This window comes from Megalopta genalis, chromosome 5, assembly GCF_051020955.1.
Source record: "Megalopta genalis isolate 19385.01 chromosome 5, iyMegGena1_principal, whole genome shotgun sequence".
NCBI classification, from domain to species: Eukaryota; Metazoa; Arthropoda; class Insecta; order Hymenoptera; family Halictidae; genus Megalopta; species Megalopta genalis.
In genome coordinates, this window is record NC_135017.1 from 30,725,860 (window position 1) to 30,745,744 (window position 19,885).

General features: G+C 30.1%; 1 protein-coding gene across 12 annotated transcripts in view; it reads left to right on the plus strand.

Moving 5' to 3' along the window:
* Positions 1-19,885, plus strand: part of LOC117223279 (uncharacterized) — a 414,979-nt gene that overhangs the window by 319,627 nt on the left and 75,467 nt on the right. For all 12 annotated transcript variants that reach the window (XM_076522321.1, XM_076522323.1, XM_076522317.1 and 9 more), the window contains one exon: positions 3,359-3,497. In XM_076522321.1, coding sequence (XP_076378436.1) covers positions 3,359-3,497 — 139 coding nt within the window. The remainder of the gene's footprint in view (positions 1-3,358; positions 3,498-19,885) is intronic.

The window sequence follows — 19,885 nt, forward strand, 5'->3', positions numbered from 1 at the left end:
CTTCTCTTTATTGTAATCAAGGTAGATAATTTTTATTTTGCATAAAGATCCGCTGTATACTTACAACAGAAGATCAAATTTTCATTAAAAGTGTTCACTAACATTTTTTTTTCCTTCCAGTAATATAAGAGTAAAACATAACATATGTAAAGTTTTACTTTCGAAGAGAAAAGTTATGTAATTGCTTTTACGCGGTACTATCATTAAAAGACTGCAATAAATTTTTATGTTCCTCTATACTGAGATGTGGTTAGGTATTAAAAAGTATGGAAGTTTGACGAAAGTTTCTTACCTTTGACAATTTCATTTCTTATCGTATATTGTTTGTCATATTACACGAAAACAAACAAACTGTTTACACAACGTTCATGATAACATTCAAGCATAGAAGAGAATCGAAACACATAATCTAACCTAAGTCATCGAACTCGCGATGTGCAAAATGTAGAACTTAAACATGTGCTATAAAGTCTGTGAAAATCTATTACAAAGTCCGCAAAAGTTTGCTACAAATGCAAAATAAATGAAACCAATGAATACAGTGATAATAATATCTTTATTTCGCAGCCTGGCGATTAAGAAAATCGACATTGTTTATATAATATAATATAATTAGATATATTAATATGTAATATAATTATATATATTATATTTATTATTATATATATTATTTATATTATATATATTATTATATATATTATATATATTATTATATATTATTATATATTATTATATATATTATATTAATATGTAATATAATTACGTATATTATATATTATAATTATAATTATTTATATAATTATAACTCCATCTTAACGCGTTGTGTACACCGTCGGCCACGTATGGATGACACTAATTTTTAATTAGGTGTTGAAATTGATTTTTATTGTGTCATATTCCAACAAATTGAATGTTCCTGAGTGATAGAATGACGTTAGAAAGTAACGGAGTAGTAAGTATGTATGTAAGTAAGTAAGTAATTATGATCGGACTGTGGATTTTATGTATTTTTGAGAAAATTACATAGCTGCAATTTACGACAGTAGGAACACTGGAATAATTAAGGACCACACACATCGATACATTATTTTCGTCTTATTAAAAGTGATAGGAATAAGAAAGGATTTGCAAATGGAAAGATGCGCAGTCTAATTATAATATGTACAACGATTAAATTTCAACGATATAAAATACAATCATAGAAACACATACGATCACAATGATATTTAACACTATTTTTACCGAAAGTGTCGAAAGACACTTTTTAATCATTCCTATGTAATACTATTTTTACCAAAAGAGTTTTCGGACATTTTACAATAATTATTGCCTATGTTCTATGTCTTCTACGCAATCGCATCTTGATATTCGTTATAGTCATCACGAAATTAATTCAGTAATTTGTATAATACAAGATATCGGTAAAAATTGTGTTAAACAACGAAGGACGTTTCTACATTACTAGAATTTTTAGAATGCAAAATAGTTAAACCAATAGTTATTATGGTAAATATTAACTATCTAGTTACGATTTAATTAAGAAACTTTAATGTTGTTTGGAAATGGGGATGATATTTGACACTTAGTGTGTTAAGCATATTTCGAATGAATAAGGTGAATAAATCGTTACGGCAGTAATTTCTAAACCTCGGATTTTATGTGTTTATGATAAAAATGGTTAGTTGAAAAATCAAGCAATGAACACATTGGAAAAATTTCAGAATATGCTTAGGTTGTCCTCAATTTATCAAAGTCATTAAAGAAAAAACACTTTAACTTCTGTTCCTTCCAATTGATTAAGAAAATGTTTATTTTCCACAAAAATCCGTCCAAATAGAAATCATTGGAAGAAATAAGGTTAACAAGTTGTTACATTTACATTTACCGTTCGTTTAACTTGAATAATTATTTAATGAATAAATACTTACTTTTAATGAACAACTGATTAAACTGAAATCTACACATGACACAATGAACTTAATTAAACCGAAATCCACACATATTTTCAGAACTTCACATAAACAATGTGCTGTACAAATAATACTACAAAATGTTGCGAGTATATAGAACGAGTGCACAAGTGACGTTAGGTAGCAAACACTTTAGCATGTTGTTAACTACATAGATCGATACGATTTTATTTATTTTCTCTGATAACACGACATAAAGTAACAACAATCAATATAGCATGCAGATTCATTGCAATACTGCATTCAGATTGCAGTGAGGATCGAAACTAGGGTTTGAGAAAGTTCTGGAATTTTTGAGAACAGATTTAGAAGAATTCTTGAGATCAATAATTTTGGTTTCACTAGAATTAATAAAATTAAAAAATAAAAGATATATATTTTTTTTCTACATTGGAACAGGAAATGTCTTACATAAATTAAATTGATTTTTTTATTCAATACTTCTAATCAAAATATAATACTTATATTTTGATTTTCGTATCGTATCTTTAAATTATAAATAAAGTATTACATAATACTGTTAAGTGGCATATAATAATTCAATGTTATAATTATTACGTGGAGTCTTCTTTAATAAACGTTCTCAAAAAATTTGTTTTCATAGAACTTTTAAGTTCTATTTGCAGAATCTATTTCACGAGAATATTTCTTGAAAAAGTTCGAACAGATTCTTTTTTAAAATAGAAGGTACCTGTTTATTTCGGCGCTGCAAATCTACTGCCAAAAAAGTGTTTCTGTTGTTAAACAGAAGAAAAGCAGTGGTTCCAATGTAACATTGTTTTTACCAGAGAGGTCGAAGAACATCTTTTCCAATATTTGTTTAACACTATTTCCATCAAGCAAAGGATACCTTTAAAATTTTAATTTGAAATTATTGTCGACGTTTCATTACATTTCCTCAGTGAACTTTTCAACTTCTCTTATAATGATCATAAAATTCATTTGGTAATAAAAGGTATAATTTAATAATTGTATAAAATTTCATAAATAATTAGCGGAGGATAATGATTCGTAAAAACGAATTCATATTGAATGTAAAACTTCATTAATTTACAAGTAATTATTGCAGATTATTTATCTATAACAGTCTATAATAACGATTATCTTGATAATAATGTATTAAAATTAGAAAGTCGAATATAAATTGTATAAGTAATTTTATATTTGCGATACAATTTTTTTTATTATCGTGTTAATACATAAATTGGTATTAAATGTAAGAAGTTGAACATGAATGAATATGGTTATCGACGGTTAATTATTCGCAATCAAACTCTGTGCACAAAAGATCGGCGAAAGTAGTGTTAACGAAGAAAAATGATTTGTAGGCATCACTTGACAGACACGTAACGGTCCAGCTAACGATCTTCCGCTTTGATTGTTTACAGTAACAAGTGCCTTAACGAAAAGAGACGGCGGACCCAGGAGAACCTGTTTATCGATGAGCTTACCGAGCTGATCTTCCCCACGGACATGAGCTCTGGCAAGACTGACAAATGCCAGATCCTTCAGAGAACCGTCGATCAGGTAAGAAGACAGATTTCTACGTTTCTGCCTTTCAAATGGCTGATCGATAAACTCGGCGAGAGTTCTTCGAGATCCGATCGAGGAACGTCGCTTTTTACGACGGTTTGTCACGTACAGCGTGCTCGTGGTATACGTTTCCTATTTCATGCGAAGAATACGAGACAATTTCCTTCAGAATTCAATGCATTTCAACAAATTTCGATGATGGAGTTTCGTCACCTTTCTCGCACGCGCGTCTTTTTACCAGGGATCCGAAAGTGCAAATCGTTTCAAAAAACCGTTCGTTTATTAGTTCCGACTGAAACGGACACGAAGAACCTAGAAAATGTCATTACTGTTGGAAGTAGACTGCGGATCTTTATGCAAAGTGAAAATTGTCCGCGACGATTTGTAAAAATGACTGCTTCATATCTGTTATATTTTCGTAGATTTTTCATGGAAATTTAAATAGAAATTTGAATAACAATTTAAATAGTAATTTAAAATTTCAGTAGATTTTTAATAGAAAATTAGATCATCGTTTTCGACCGAAACAGTTGCGAAGAACCGACACAATCTCGTAATTGGACTACGGTTTTTACGCATTTATGGCAAAAATGTGTAGATCAAATATAAAGCAGTAGAAACATTTGAATAATTCAAACGAACAGATGCTTTATTTTCAAATTATTAAAATTATTAAGAGACAAAATAGATGTTTATGCAGCTTCTGTATCTTGCGAATTAGCGCGAACGATTTTTATATTGCATAAAAATCCGCACTCTACTCATGCATGACTGTTATAAGTGTATTATGGACTTTCATCCGAATTGAAAATTGTCTGTGTCAATTGTAAGAGGCAGGAGTCGAATAAGAGCGTCTTTTTTCTTCGGATAATATTCAAAAGTTGCAAACAATAGATTTATTTAACACTGATTTAATACGTTAACTGTCACGCCAATGTTCACACAGGACACACAAAATGAGAACAGTATATGCATTGGTTTATATATGTATCAATAAAAAGGACGATAATTGTTATAGCAATTACTTTTGTAATTCTGTTCAATCTCGTGGATCCTAACTTAACAGATTGAATTAAAAATCAGTTTTCAAGCTTGATAAAAAAATCTTGTCGGTTACATATGGCCGACGTGGCAGTCAATATGGGAGACACGAGTATTCGGTCACGTTTTAAAACGCAATAACCTTTTTTAAAACTAGACTAATTGATTTGAATTTTTTGGAGACGATACAGGGACTAGTTTACTCTACAGTGATAGAATACTTCTTTTTTAAATTTTGCTATTATTTGAAATGACAAAGAAAATTTCTATTTTCTATTTTCTACTTGACATACCTCTCGATTTTTAACTTTTTCTTCTTAATCTGGAATGAAAATTTAAATAAAATGCGGTTCGTAGATTTCGTTAACTTATATGCGTGCTAAAAATGTTATCGAAAATGTTATCAAATGTGTGGAGAACTGTGATTTTCGCTATTTTTAATTGTTTATTTGTTTATTCATTTATTTTTTAACTCATAACAATTATACATACGCGGAGATTCTATAAAATAAGAAATATAATATTGAAGAATATGAATTAATTAATGAAGCTAAAATGATTAATTTTATGTGATATAATAGAAGAAGAATTTAACGATAAAAACAGATGAAGTATTAAAAGCTAATAAAGTAACAATATTAAATATATAAATTGATTTATATTAATAAATAATAAAAATATGATTAAAGGTATAAATTTTATATAATCGCGTCTAGCATAACTGTTATTGTTCGATTCTGAGTTTCGGTTATAGTTTTGTTTGACGTATTAAATGTACATTAAATCTACATTTAAGTCGAAAATTTGTGTCATATGATCGCTGTGTCAGTAATGCTGCGACTAGGGTAACTGGGTCATTTTGCCTTTAACTGAGAACTGAAACACGAAATCGGAAAATAACAAAATAACAACAACAAATATCTAGAACGAAAAATAACGATATAATATTCGTTCTAAAGAATCGAAACCGATATATCTTATAAATAAGCTGTGGTTCCTTATGCAAAATAAAAAATGTCTGCATCTGCTGCAAGAAATTGGAACTGCGTAAACACTTATTCCAGTTGTGAATAATTTTAATGAATTATAAGTACAATAGAGATTCCTTTATCCGAACATTGATTTTTACAACATTTTGGTATCCAAACGTTCTATTATCTAATCACTGTAATATTTAGATACATTATCGCCTAGTAGAGGAGTCGAATAAAATTTTTAGATAATGGAATGCTTTGGTATCAGAATATTACAAAAATAAAGCTTCGGATAAGTGTCTCTATATTAAGTGCCTCTATATTAATTCGGATAAGTGTCTCTGTATTATTTAGATACATTATCGCCTAGTAGAGGTGTCGAATAAAATTTTTAGATAATGGAATGCTTTGGTATCAGAATATTACAAAAATAAAGCTTCGGATAAGTGTCTCTATATTAAGTGTCTCTATATTAATTCGGATAAGTGTCTCTGTATTATTTAGATACATTATCGCCTAGTAGAGGAGTCGAATAAAATTTTTAGATAATGGAATGTTTTGGTATCAGAATATTACAAAAATAAAACTTCGGATAAGAGTCTCTACTGTAATATAATGAAGTTGATAAATGTTCTACTACACATCTACAAATCTACACATTTTTGTCATGGATGCATGAAATCCGCGGTCTAGTTATAACTTTCGCGAGAAAGTTTTTCGGTTCTCCGTAACAGCTTCAAGAATCAAAACCGATGTACAGTAAACTCTCTCCAATTGTCTCTCAGCTTATAAACAAAAGTGGACGAATTGAGAAGAGGAGATACGATTATTCGTTTTTATAATTGTTGTCAATCGGCGACTATAAAAACGAGCCGCGATGTTCGAATAATCGTACCTGCTCTTCCCGAATTGTCCATTTTTGTGTACAAGCTGAGGAACAATTTGGGATAATTTACTGTAATATCTTTTTCAACTCCTGGCTTCACTTTCAGTCGTTCCTTTTCTTACACGTCTGTGCTTTCAGATACGATTTATCATATTTCATAAAAATAACTATTATTTACTTTCACACCGGTTAATATTGATTTGTTTTGCCTAAAGACTGATAACGTTATCATTGCATATTAATACCGCAGCTGCGTGTATAAGTTTAGAGCATCGATGTCACGAGTTAAACGAATTATGTAATAGTACGTCTGTCAGAGGCGCCTCGAAAGACTGCTATTTAACACTTTAATTTGAGTTGTGTAGATTATCAGAAAGTTAATTTAGTATAGATTTATTCAAAAATGCATGAAAAATAAATTAGAAATATTTAGGACTTACCGGTATTTAGGTCACGATAACTGGTACAACTAGTTTCTTCAAGCATCGGTAATCGGGACATTTACGTTACTTTTATTCTTCATTAATTTCATGTCAAATGTAAGCCTTAAAACGTTCTGAAAATATTTAATTAATGCACAATTTTTTTGGAAAGAAACCGGCCAAAAGAAATAAATTTTTTTTATGTAAAAGAACACAATTTAGAACATTGTCTTGGCAAAAAAATTAAAAAAATACGAAAATAATCAAAATTTTTATTTTAATTTTGGATTTTAATCCACGTTGCAGAAAAGAGCCGAACATTGCAATGTTACACGTACATCGACTTTTTTACCTTTCTTTTCGAATTGCAAGTTTACAACACTTAGATAAATATTGAACTAAACTATAAAAGAAGAAAAACAAGTGTTTAATATTTCACGACTAAATCGTAAAATATAAGAAACAATAGCCTTTATATAAATTCACGAAAATACTATGACGGATTGTAGTCAGTCGAAGTTTACGAAAATACTACGACGGATCGCAGTCAGTTGTCACGAGTGCAGAAATGCAAGAATGTAGTCTTGTGTGTGTATCAAACTGTATATAAAACAAAAGAAAGCACCTATGGCGCGCAAAGATAAGTGTATCTTTATAGACAGTCAGTCATTTTGTGATTACAGAAAGTAAAATTCAGTATATTGGATATTTATACAATTGGTATGATTTCTAATTTTCAGAATATTATTATTATTGTTGTTGTTGTTGTTGTTATTATTATTATGTTTTATTTTACATTATATTTTAGTAAAATATATATTGAAAAATGAGCGAATCAGAATCTGAATGTGAATACGCTGTCGTAAAGCGGCTCAGAAGAAAGTGATAAGTATAGTGATTCTGAAGATAGTTTAGAAGATATAGCCGTTGATTGGAAGTAGATAAGCAATATCCAACCAAATCCACATCCTCAAAGGTTTCCATTTGTTACCGCCCCTAATTCAACTTTTCTTTTGGTGGAGAATTTTGATATACTGCGCTTTTGTTCCATGGAAAAAAGGCTATATTTTATTCTTGAATAAATAAGTATTATAGCTTACAATCCCATGTAAATGATAAATATCAATAGAACGATTTGTTTTCTTTGCTTTCACATTGTTATTTTCAATTCTCGATTTTATTCGTGTCTGAAAAATTATAGCAGCATAAAATACAACGCCGCTCGAATTATCTCGAGTGTGCACAGTTTGGTCTGTTTAGCACGCTCGAATTAACTCGAGCGTACAAGTCAAGGGGTTCATTGAATAACTAGAGAACTAAACAATATGAAATGCAAGAAAAAGTTAATTTTGACGTAAATTTTAGCTGGAAATATATATTTCCAGTATATTTAAAGGATAATTAACGAAAAATTATCCTTAATGTGTCAGTAACTGGGGCATTCTCCCTAGTAACTAGAAAAGTCGATTCGTCTCAAAATCGAATATTCAAGAATCGATTTTTAAAAAAATCGAAAACCACTTCTAAAAAATCATTTCTTCAGAAAATCGATTCAGAATAGCTCATCCCTGGTTTAAACGATTCGTTAATCACCATTGCGGTGTCGTTCAGCATACTCTTTGTGTCTATATCAAGGTTTAGTGAAAGGTTTAGTTTTACAGATTAATTGATTTTAAATTGAAAATTCTTCTTCTAAAATAATAAATTACACGGAAATTATAAAATTGACACTGGGATGTTGAAAGGTAAGGAGAAAGGGAATTTTCTTATAGTTATTGAGGCAGGGAATAAAGTCAAGCATTCGTAGCCTGTGTTGTAACGCTCGCTTCGATTCGATGCAAATTATGGCTGACCGAGGCAAATCCGTACGGAGCATAGTAGTCGAAATGGTCGATTTAGACGAATAAAAATGCAAATTCCATTCTATTTCTGATCGTCTAGAATCTCGGGAACGTTACTAACCACGTGTAGGAGTATTTGTAACGTGATTACTCGAAACTGGCGGAGCTCGTAAAACCGATTACTCCACGGCGATGATGGTCGAAAGCAGGGCTTGAATAAAACTATTTAAATTTTCGATTGGTTCTGATGTAACAGTTGGTTTTTCATTTTGAACCTTTTTGTCCAATGAAAACAGTTATAAGTGCGCTGAAACGTTTATTCCATATATTTAGGCATTAAAAGAATATTTTTTATTTTTCGGATATGCGAAAAAGTTGTTATTCGACGATAACAGTTATTCTCTTTTGAAAAAGTTAAAGTACTACAATATTGTGAAGAAAGTTAGTTTTCAATTTTTTATAGTAGAGACTCTCTTATCCGATGCTTTATTTTTGTAATATCCTGATACCAAAACATTCTATTGTCTAAAAATTTTATTGAAGTCCTCTGTTAGGCGATAATTTACCTAATTAAATAATAGAACGTTTAGATACCAGATTATTGTAAAAATAAATGTTCGGATAAGGGAGTCTCTACTGTGTATGAATTCAATGAAACGAACTCTCTGAAAAGTGGAACGAATTTTTCGAACAACCTAATAAATTGTTATCAAACAAATTATAAATGGTTCTTGAACAAACTACAAATTATTTCTATTAGAATTATATTTAGTTGTGGAAATAATAATTACACTTTTCATTGCTTAACTTTCAATTGATATTTTTTTATTAACCAAGAAACTATAAAATATGTTTTTTCTTTACGAGTTCGTTAATTGAAGAAAAGTGACTGCCTTATGTTCTTTTATAACGAGATATCATTTTGATCGTACTACATGCTTGGATTAAGATGTATTTGCTTATTTCCTATAAAACTATCTTTATAATTTGAACATCGTTAAATTAAAAAAATTTGAAACCGATCATTGTGACGGGCTCGGTAAGTTTAGGGCTATATTAGTATTAGTGTAATTTGAAACTAAAATCTTAAAATGTGTTTTTTCTTTTGATCCTTTTCGATTGATACCTTTCTCGAAATAGTAAATTAAGAAATAGTAGGCATTTTAATTGAGAAATGCGATTTTAGTTTATTGTTTCTATAAAGAAGAAAATGGTCGAATATGATGAAAATCGTACAATAATTGCTCTAATTTAATACTAAGATAATTTCGCTTTTGTTAAAAAGGAATGTTAGTCATTTTAATTGAGAAATGCAATTTTGGTTTCTAAATCAATAAATAAACATCAGCTCACTGTTGTCTTTAAGCTATTAAGAAAAAACCTGGCAAATACGATGCAAATCGTACAGTAATTGCTTCAACCCAACAATAGAATAATTTCGTTTCTGTTGAAGTCATAAGAGATATCAGACATCCAAAATAAAAACATGAATTTAGTTTCTAAATCAATAAATAATCATTCTGGAACCGTCCTTTAACCATCGTCTAACCTCTAACTAACACAAATCCGATGAAAATCGTACAGTAATTGCTTCAACCTAACAATAGGATAATTTCGTTTCTGTTAAAGTCATAAGAAATATCAGACATCCTAAATAAAAACATGAATTTAGTTTCTAAATCAATAAATAATCATTCTCGAACCGTCCTTTAACCATCGTCTAACCTCTAACTAACACAAATCCGATGAAAATCGTACAGTAATTGCTTCAACCTAACAATAGGATAATTTCGTTTCTGTTAAAGTCATAAGAAATATCAGACATCCTAAATAAAAACATGAATTTAGTTTCTAAATCAATAAATAATCATTCTCGAACCGTCCTTTAACCATCGTCGAACCTCTAACTAACACAAATCCGATGAAAATCGTACAATAATTGCTGGAACCTAATAATCGGATAATTTCATTTTCGATAAAGTCTTAAGGAGTGTTATTAATTTTAATTTGAGAAGCACGATCTTAGTTTAATTAATTGAAAACGTTACTTCGTTTAAATTCGATTCAACGTATTGCCATGTAAAAAAAAATAGAAATAGGAATAGCCGTAACGCGTTTTTGCCTGTAAGAAAAAGATCGGTACGTGAAAAGAATAAACGGAGATTGATAATACCGAAATCGTTCGAGATATCAAGTTTTATGATAGATGAACCATTTTGGAGCAGCACAGTGTCCCAACGCGTCGCGTTCGATCGACGATCGCGACGAATCTGATCGTTCCCATTTTTGGGAAATCGTCGATTCGTCAGCTGCCGTCGCCAAATGATTCATTGGGCTCGCGAAAACGAGTGGACGTTGCTCGCCGTTTCGCCGCAGATATTAATCCGCACCTCGGTCCCGTTCTTCTATACTGGCCGGCCTATGAATTTATTCAACGGCGAATTATTAATGGCGAATTATCGCGTGGAACGGTTTTTCCGGCTCGCAACCACGGCGACATCGACACCGCGTTTTATTCTTGAACCGTTCGATCGATAAGGTATTTACTCGCGTATCGTTTAAGTGCAATAAAAATTTCAACGCATGCGTCCCACTTCGCATTGATCTTCCGACACTCCGGGGGATAATGATTTCTTTGTATTTCTCCTCTTCTTAAAAGATTAATACGACGAGATCGCGATTTACGTAACACGCCACGAATAATCGTTAGTTTGATTATTTTCTTCAGTTCAGATAATTTCGACGCCGATAATAGCATTCTCGGTAATATATATGTACATATATTGCAGATGCCACGAAACGTTTTAATTACGGCGCGAATTTTAGGAATTTCTGAACATTACATAATAGAACAGAATTTACGATATTAATGCGACCATGTTTCCGACATAAATTTTTACCCGATACTCGACTCTATCGATCACTGCAATCAAATAAGATTTCTCTCGGCGATTTGCAGTCCGTTTATTTGTGCAAAACAATTTTGATATATAATATTATAATTGCTTTTAATGTACACGTGCGATACACGTTAGTTTAAAATATTAATAAATATTTCATACTTCATAAGGCAACTATACACACAATTTCTGTGATATTTTTTTAACGTTTATAATTTTATGCAATGTTAACACCAACCGTGCCAGTCGTGAAAAGTATAAAATGCCTTATAAAGATGTTAAGATTGAATTTATTTAGATTTCTTCTGATTTTTATATTAACCCTTTGCACTCGAAGCCACTTTAACTGTAAATCTAAAATAATTTTTCTGACCTACGCTGTCTCTATTTTATATGACAGAGCGCATTTTACGCGTGTGAAATTGAGTCCTGTGACTTATACAACAGTTATACTTTTAACAATGTTTCAAATCGAAATTTTGTTGACGTAAGAATTATTTTGGAATGTGACATAAACATTTTTTAATGGTGTCTCAGAGTCACCACTCGAGTGCAAAGGGTTGATATTTTTTCGGATGAATAAATTTATTTAACGATTTCCGGAGGAAGTATCATTACAGTTTTGATAACTGTAGAATAGGAATTGTCGAGCCGGCCATTTAACCGGCCATGGAACGGTTGGCGTTATGTTATTAGTGGAGCAAATTCTTTATGCTATAATATACATAGATTTATTTTCGTATAGTATTTTGATTCATCGATTCATCATTACAAAGTAGCAATTTTGCAGTAACAATATTTTGAATTCAATTTTCTCGGATGCAGACACTGTCTTACATTTCTCAATTCATGTAATAGGTGTGAATATTACCTTATATCTTTCTACATTTACTTATGTACCAGATTTTACATAAGCGCCAAGTTATTCAATTTGGAAATAAAGCCATAATCACAAACAAAAAATATTGGCTCAGCTATTAGTGCATAAATTTAAAATTAGCATAAATGTAAGCAATAAACCCAAATGTACAGTTACTATTTTTAAAACTTATATTTATTTTATATTATTATATAATTAATACGTAAGATGAATATAATTTCTAATTAATTTATGAATTCTAAAATATAATTTTTAATGAATTTGTAACTTGCAAAATATAATTTCTAATTAATTTATAAACTCTAAAATGTAATCTATAATTATTTTATGAATTATAAAGCACACTTATGATAATTATATATTATCATATAATTAATGTATAACATTAGAGAAACTAATTTCATAGCATCGTACTATTAACTTGCAAGTTATACAATTCACACGATGAGCGTCATTGCTGTTTAATTAATAATTAACTAGGTTTAAAAATTCAGTTTTATTGTAAAACTGATTTTTAAAATACAAACTTGTTAAACTAGTATTTTCTATGGTAAATTTAAACTTTCTAGTTTCGGTTTTATTAATGAAACGATTTCGATATCATAGGAATATTTTTGAAATTAACCCTTTGCACTCGAAGTTTTTTTTGAGTCATATTACCAGCAACTCGAAGCCATTTTAGTGAAAAGATCATATTCACATGTAAGTTCATGATATAAGCATTAAAAGAAAAGTCATCGTTGTATGTTATTATTTTTTTAATTGTTTATGGATACAAACGTCATTTGTCACCAACAGCGAAACATCCTATAACTAATTTTTACGATTTGTTTCTGTTCTTATGTTAAAAACTGAAAATTATTTGCATTGTCTCCGTAGCGGAGCCCTCGAGTTTGAAGACAAATTTTAAATGGCTCCGCTCCGGAGCCCTCGAGTGCAAAGGGTTAATATTCGGCATTTACCGTCTTAAATGCTTTTTTAGTATAATCTTGAGCTATTTGACGTTTAATCACGTTTCTACATCGTATAAAACGTTAGAATATACAATTGTACATTAGAGCACAATGTTTTTGTTAAAGCGCATTGTTTCTTACTTGATCTCTGATTTTTTTTCGAAAACATGATTATTCGAAGTACGAATGAACAGCGTTGTTTATTGTTTTCACGCGAAATGAAAGAAGATCCATCTTGTGCAAACGGATGTGCGAAGTAAGACTCGTACTTGGAACTACACGTCGTTTCGATATAATTTTAATTGACCTGCTCTAGAACGTCACGCAATATCATGCCGATTAAATAAAATAATCAGCCTTTCACTCTTCACATTTTATGTAATACACCGTTTTATCGCGGCAAGTGTTTCATCGAACATGTACCACGTCACTTGGATCCGTTTTAATTTTCCTTTTATTTTCAAAAGCGCGTAGGAGTAATTTGCAGGAATTATTAAATTTGTGAAATGTTTCTCTGGTCGCTTGCATGTGTTATTCTTTCAATAATGGAAAGAATTCTGCAGTTTTACGCAACCATTTGTTTTCTGGTTGTTTAGGTTTAGGTTTAGGACACCTGCGGATTTAGTATAAATAGTAATTTAGTATTGTTGAAAGTACATATTAAGTTACAAGTGTTTGTCACTTACGCAAGTAATTTATCCATTTATTGCATTTTGTTCAGTGAAAACGTATGCCGAGTTTATTTCATACGATACGTTCTCGAAATATGTGGAACATAATACAACATACATGAAACCAAATAGGACGAGAAATAATAGATAAACTGATAAAACGGATGCTGGAGTTAGTCCAAGGAGTAATTGAAAAACGTGGTTTCTTTTCGACGAAAGGAAAATTTAATTTTAAGTAGTTATAATTATTATAATTATTAGTTAATTATATTTACAAATTTAAATCTTATTTATTAAAATTAAATTTTAATAAATATAATGTAAAAAATATATATATAGTTTCATACAATTAATTTTGAAATTAATTGAAGAAATTATAATAATTTCCTATCAATTTCTCAAATTTATTTAACTTTCTGTGAGTGTTTCTTTTGGATGGGAGTATATATCTTCCAATTTTAAGCATTTTTCTGCTCTGTTTTACGGTCTTGAATGCTGGTAAAAGATATAGAAAACGAGGAACGTGTTCACAGAATAATAAGCACTCATAAATTAAAAGAGAAACAACAAATACCCACTACGAAAAGTATAGCAACCTTCAACATCGTTAACATGAAACAAGTTAAAAATAATAAAAAGAGACATTTTTCTACGGATAGCCATCATATTTATCGAAAAAAGCACACCAAATTTAGTCAATACTGAACGACTACTGAAATTCTTGCTTGAAGAAAAGAATGATGTATAAAGTATACATCATTTACATTCATGTATATGAAATGTACGAAGAAAACACCAAAATTACATTTGTCTATTTACACCCAACAGTGTAAAAATGATGCACACAGTATAGACAATCTAATTGTCTGTAAAGTAAAGATATTATTATTATTTGCTTTGCACCGATAATACTTATTTATATGTTTCTACATAAAATGTAATAAACTAATTATCGAAGCAAGAGCTAACTCTGTGCACGAACTATGAATAATTCTTTAATATGAAACGTTTCTTAATTGCATTTATTTCGTATGCAACTTAACGATCTTTTTACATTCATTAGCGTTACATTTATTGGATCAATAAAACATTAAGATCTCAAATAATTCCATAATGCATTAATTTTTTATCCCAGTTTGCCCTTATTACGAACTTATTGAAGATTGACTAATTGCAAGATTTATAAATTGTCAAAATAATAAAATCTATTTTTGATTGTAATTAAATCTACTTTTTGCAGAATTGTTACTGTAAATACGGAAGAGCTTGGGTAACATTTTATTATATGTATAACACAACAATGGAAACTTTTTAAAATGCCCATTAATCCGAAATGTAAACGCATTATACAAAGAATACTAATAACCACAACTACAGAATTACATTGACTTTGAAATTTGTTGGTATGTCAACATTTACTTCGTCACCCGTTATCTATATTTTACTTAGTTTGAATAATTCATATTTTAATTGATCGTTAAGGATATAATCACGAGCATAAAATAATAAATATATTGTTACATTACATATTGTTACATTGTATATTTCTTTACATTTTAATTATCAAAATATGCTTAACCGTCATTTCTGTGAAATTTAGAAGTCATGGCTTCTTTGGTTCTACAATTGCAAATTCTGCAAATAAAATAATGAGACATTATTCACTACACTTGGTTAGTTACTTTACACGGCTTTCATACGTAAATATACAGGGTGTCCCAAAAATGTCTCGCAATCCGGAAATGGCGGGTTCCTCAGATCATTTGAAGCAACTTCTTCCTTTAGAAAAATTTTTTCTGAGGCACCGTTAACGAGTTATTAACGAAAAACAGTGACCAATAAGAATCGAGTATGGCTGACGCGAGGCGGCCCAGCCAACCGTCGCACGAAGCCTAGTTCCGCTCATTGGCTCGGTCGCCTTGCGTCAGCTGTGCTCGCCTCTCATTGGTCACTGTTTTTCGTTAATAACTCGTTAACGGTGCCTCGGAGAAAATTTTCGTAAAGGAAAAAGTTGCTTCAAATGACCTGAGGAACCCGCCACTTTCGGATTGCGAGACATTTTTGAGACACCCTGTATATGTTGTAATATATAGAGTGATCCGTTTGTGTGGACCCGGTGGAATATTTCGCGAGGAATTAAAGTTATAAAAAATATGATCCCACAAAAGTTGTTTGATACAGAAGGGTGCGTTAGATGACATAAACAAGTGGTTGGGGAGATATTCAAGTCAAATTAATATTTTTAAATGGGACTCTGTATTTTTTATCCATAATATAGCAGCGTCATATAACAAACAACTTTTGTAGGAACATATTTATAACATTATTTTCTTGTGATATATAACACCGAGTCCACATAAACGGATCACCCTGTATATGTTGTTTAATTAGCAGTATATGGCTGTAATTGTGGAGTTTTATAAAGTTGATTTTAAGATTTAATAATGATTCATTAGTTTTACAGGCTGGTTGATTTAATTGAAATGTATTCGATAAAATTATATAGGGGTATAATTGATGAAACGAGGTTAATTGAGCTAATATTAATACCATTGAGATTATATTCACCTGTCTACATACATACAAAGTACAGTGGCCGAAACAATGATAGGTTCATTTCAACTTTGTGACGTGACAGCATGTTGTACATAAAATTTCTGTTTCCTTTTCTTTGTTATTAGTAGATGATTCGTTACAATCCATTCAGTGAAACACATAAGCATTTAAGTAATATAATTTTTATTAATATAGTTATAATATAGATGTTACAAAAATTTGGAAATTTTTTTGCGAACTAAATATAGATTCTCTTAATAGCTTTGTATTTGCACATAAAATATTATCAGAAATGTAATTACAAATTAATTAATTACGAAGAAAACTTAATATTTACTTGGTCTTCCATTGTTTTCTATGAACAATCCCTTGCAGCTGCATTCGTTTCTGCAGCGGCTCTGATCTGTCCCATAGGTTTTCAATGGAGTATTTTAACAAGAAAAGTTGACAGCAATGGTAAACAATACGCAACCGCTACGAAATTAAAAAGTGAGATGAAGCTATCATTATTTCGGTCGCGTAGCTAACCGAGATCTTCTTGTTAATCGTCGTTTCCTTTGAAGCGTTATGACTAGACTGCGTATCTTTAAGCACATTCTCATTTTCGTTAATAATTTTCTGAATATTTAAACAAAAGAAAAATTTCTGAATTGACTAGAAATGATCACAGAATAATAGTACAATTAATTTTCAGTTTTTTTACATTTAACAAACTTGCGTGTACTATAAATAGTCTCAGCTCCCTGGAACTTATTCATAGAGCTTCGAAATTCTTCAACAACGCTAATACACTCAAAATTCTCTACTCTGTTTTGGCAAGAGCTGTTCTGGAATATGGCAGTATCGTTTGGTTTCTGCATTATAAATCACGTACTAATAATATTGAAAGAGTGCAGCATAAATTTCTTCGCCTTGACTCGCAATATCGCCTTTTAAGTCGCTTAATTATGAAGCAGACCTCAGCAAATTCTATCGAAAATGAAAAGAAATAACTATGTGAAATAATTAATCTCGAACCGTTATTTTCAGCGCTGTTATTTCGTAATACAAATAATAGCGATCCATGTCAAATAATGAATTATTTCGTTATCCTTTGATCTCAAATATAACGGATGAAATAATTCCCAAGATAGTATGCAACAAAAAGATTTTACTTTGAAAAATCGTTACGTAAATTTGCTTTGAGCAAAGCTCTTTCGTATATTTCTTTTGTGTTACAGGGTTTTCTTTTGCGCTAAAATGTTGTGAATAAATTAATAAATAAATAAATTAAACAAATTAATAAGTCCGTTCGGATCCGCAGTCTAATAACGATTATTCAACAAGCACTTTTTTCAGAACTGTTTTCTTGTTTCTCCTCTCTTTTTCGATTCATCGAATTTGCTTCATCTAAAGTTCGTTAAAAGTACAAGAAATGCAAACTGCCAATGTAACTTCTGTTTTACTACCATATATCAGAGTTGTGCAGAATTACAATTGAATTTTCTCAAAGGATTATAGTTACAAAGTGATTCAATTACATTATAATTCAATGTGGCATTGTAATTCATAATTCAGATCTCTATTCAATTAAATTACAATGTGATTCGTAATTGCAATTGGAGTGCAATTACAAAATATGAAATACTTAAATTATATCAATCACTAATTACGATGTAACTGAATTCAAATCACGAATTAGGAAATAATAAATTAATAGATAAGAGAAAACCGGACGCAAAAGAGACAAAAAATGGGTACACGAATGAAAAACATAAAAGCGTATCTCACTTCTTCAAAATTCGCGACAGTAATTTGAAGAACTGTATTTGAATTACAACCGTGATTAAAATAATTAGCGATAAAATTAACTGAAAAGTTTGAATAATGTAATTGAATCACAATGTAGTTGAATTACCTTGTAATTAAAATACAAGGTAATTAAATTGCGAAATTGAATTAGAATGCAATTGTGTTACTACATAATTGAAATGCAAGGCAATTAAACTGCGAGATTTAATTACAATGTAATTGAATTAACACAACTCTGCCACATTATCCGATATTTCTTGTTCTTCACATATTGTATCTAAAATACCTGAGCCGATATAATTCGAATTACTACCTAATTACTTTCACTTCTTATTCTGCTATTAGTAATAATATTATCATTAGTTTTCTGTTCTTAGATGTTGAAATTTATAATCTTATTCGAAGATACAGTGATGTGCATAATTATAGACTCAAAGTAACTTTTACATTGTTACTGATATCCAAACGAAAACTTAACAAACTATTATATTCGTATATTTCTATTTTCTATTATTCCTAATATACAAATATACAGATATGGTATTTTGTTAGGTGTATTGAAATATACAGAGTGTTCTCGGCTAAAGTGCTGTGAATAATTACAAACTCAAAGTAAGTTTTACATTTTTACTGATGTTTCAATAAAAACGAAAACAAAGACTATATTTCTATAACTTTATTTTCTATTATCTTTAATATGGAAATAGACAAATCTGGTGTTTTGTTCAGTTTTCGTTCAAATATCACTAAAAACATCAAAGTTACTTCGATAAAGTAATATATAATAATAATATAAATATATATATAAATAATAATAATATAAATATATAATAAATAATATATATATATATTATAAAGTTCGTGCGGATTTAATTTCGATTTAAATTTTCCGCATAATAATTGCCTAACAATTATGTCTCACACGTCATTCAAAAGCTTTGGTTTTCCCCTGTTATGCGATCGTTTACTTATTCGTTCCAAGCGAGTAACAAAGTGATGAATTTCTTGAAAACTATAGAGTGTCAAGGTAACAAGAATGAACACCTCCGACATATTTTACCATACGAATAAATCATAAATGTTTAAATTCTTGTTTTAACACGACACTATAATTTTGAAAAAATTAATCACTTTATCACGAATTTAGGAACAACTTATTGAAAGACTATAGCGTCTCAAATTAACGAGAATTTAAACATTTACGATTTCATCGCACAGCAAAATATGTCGGAGATGTTCATTCTTGTTAACACTCACATAAACATAATCTCGACACTCCATTTGTTTTCAAAAAATGCACCGCTTTGTTATTCGTGTGGAACGAATAAATAAATAATTGCATAACAGGAGAAAGCCAAAGCTTTCGAATGACGTGTGAGACATAATCGTTAGGCAATTATTATGCATAAAATTTAAATCGAAATTAAAACCGCACGAACTTATGCACCGACACAATATAATTATGTC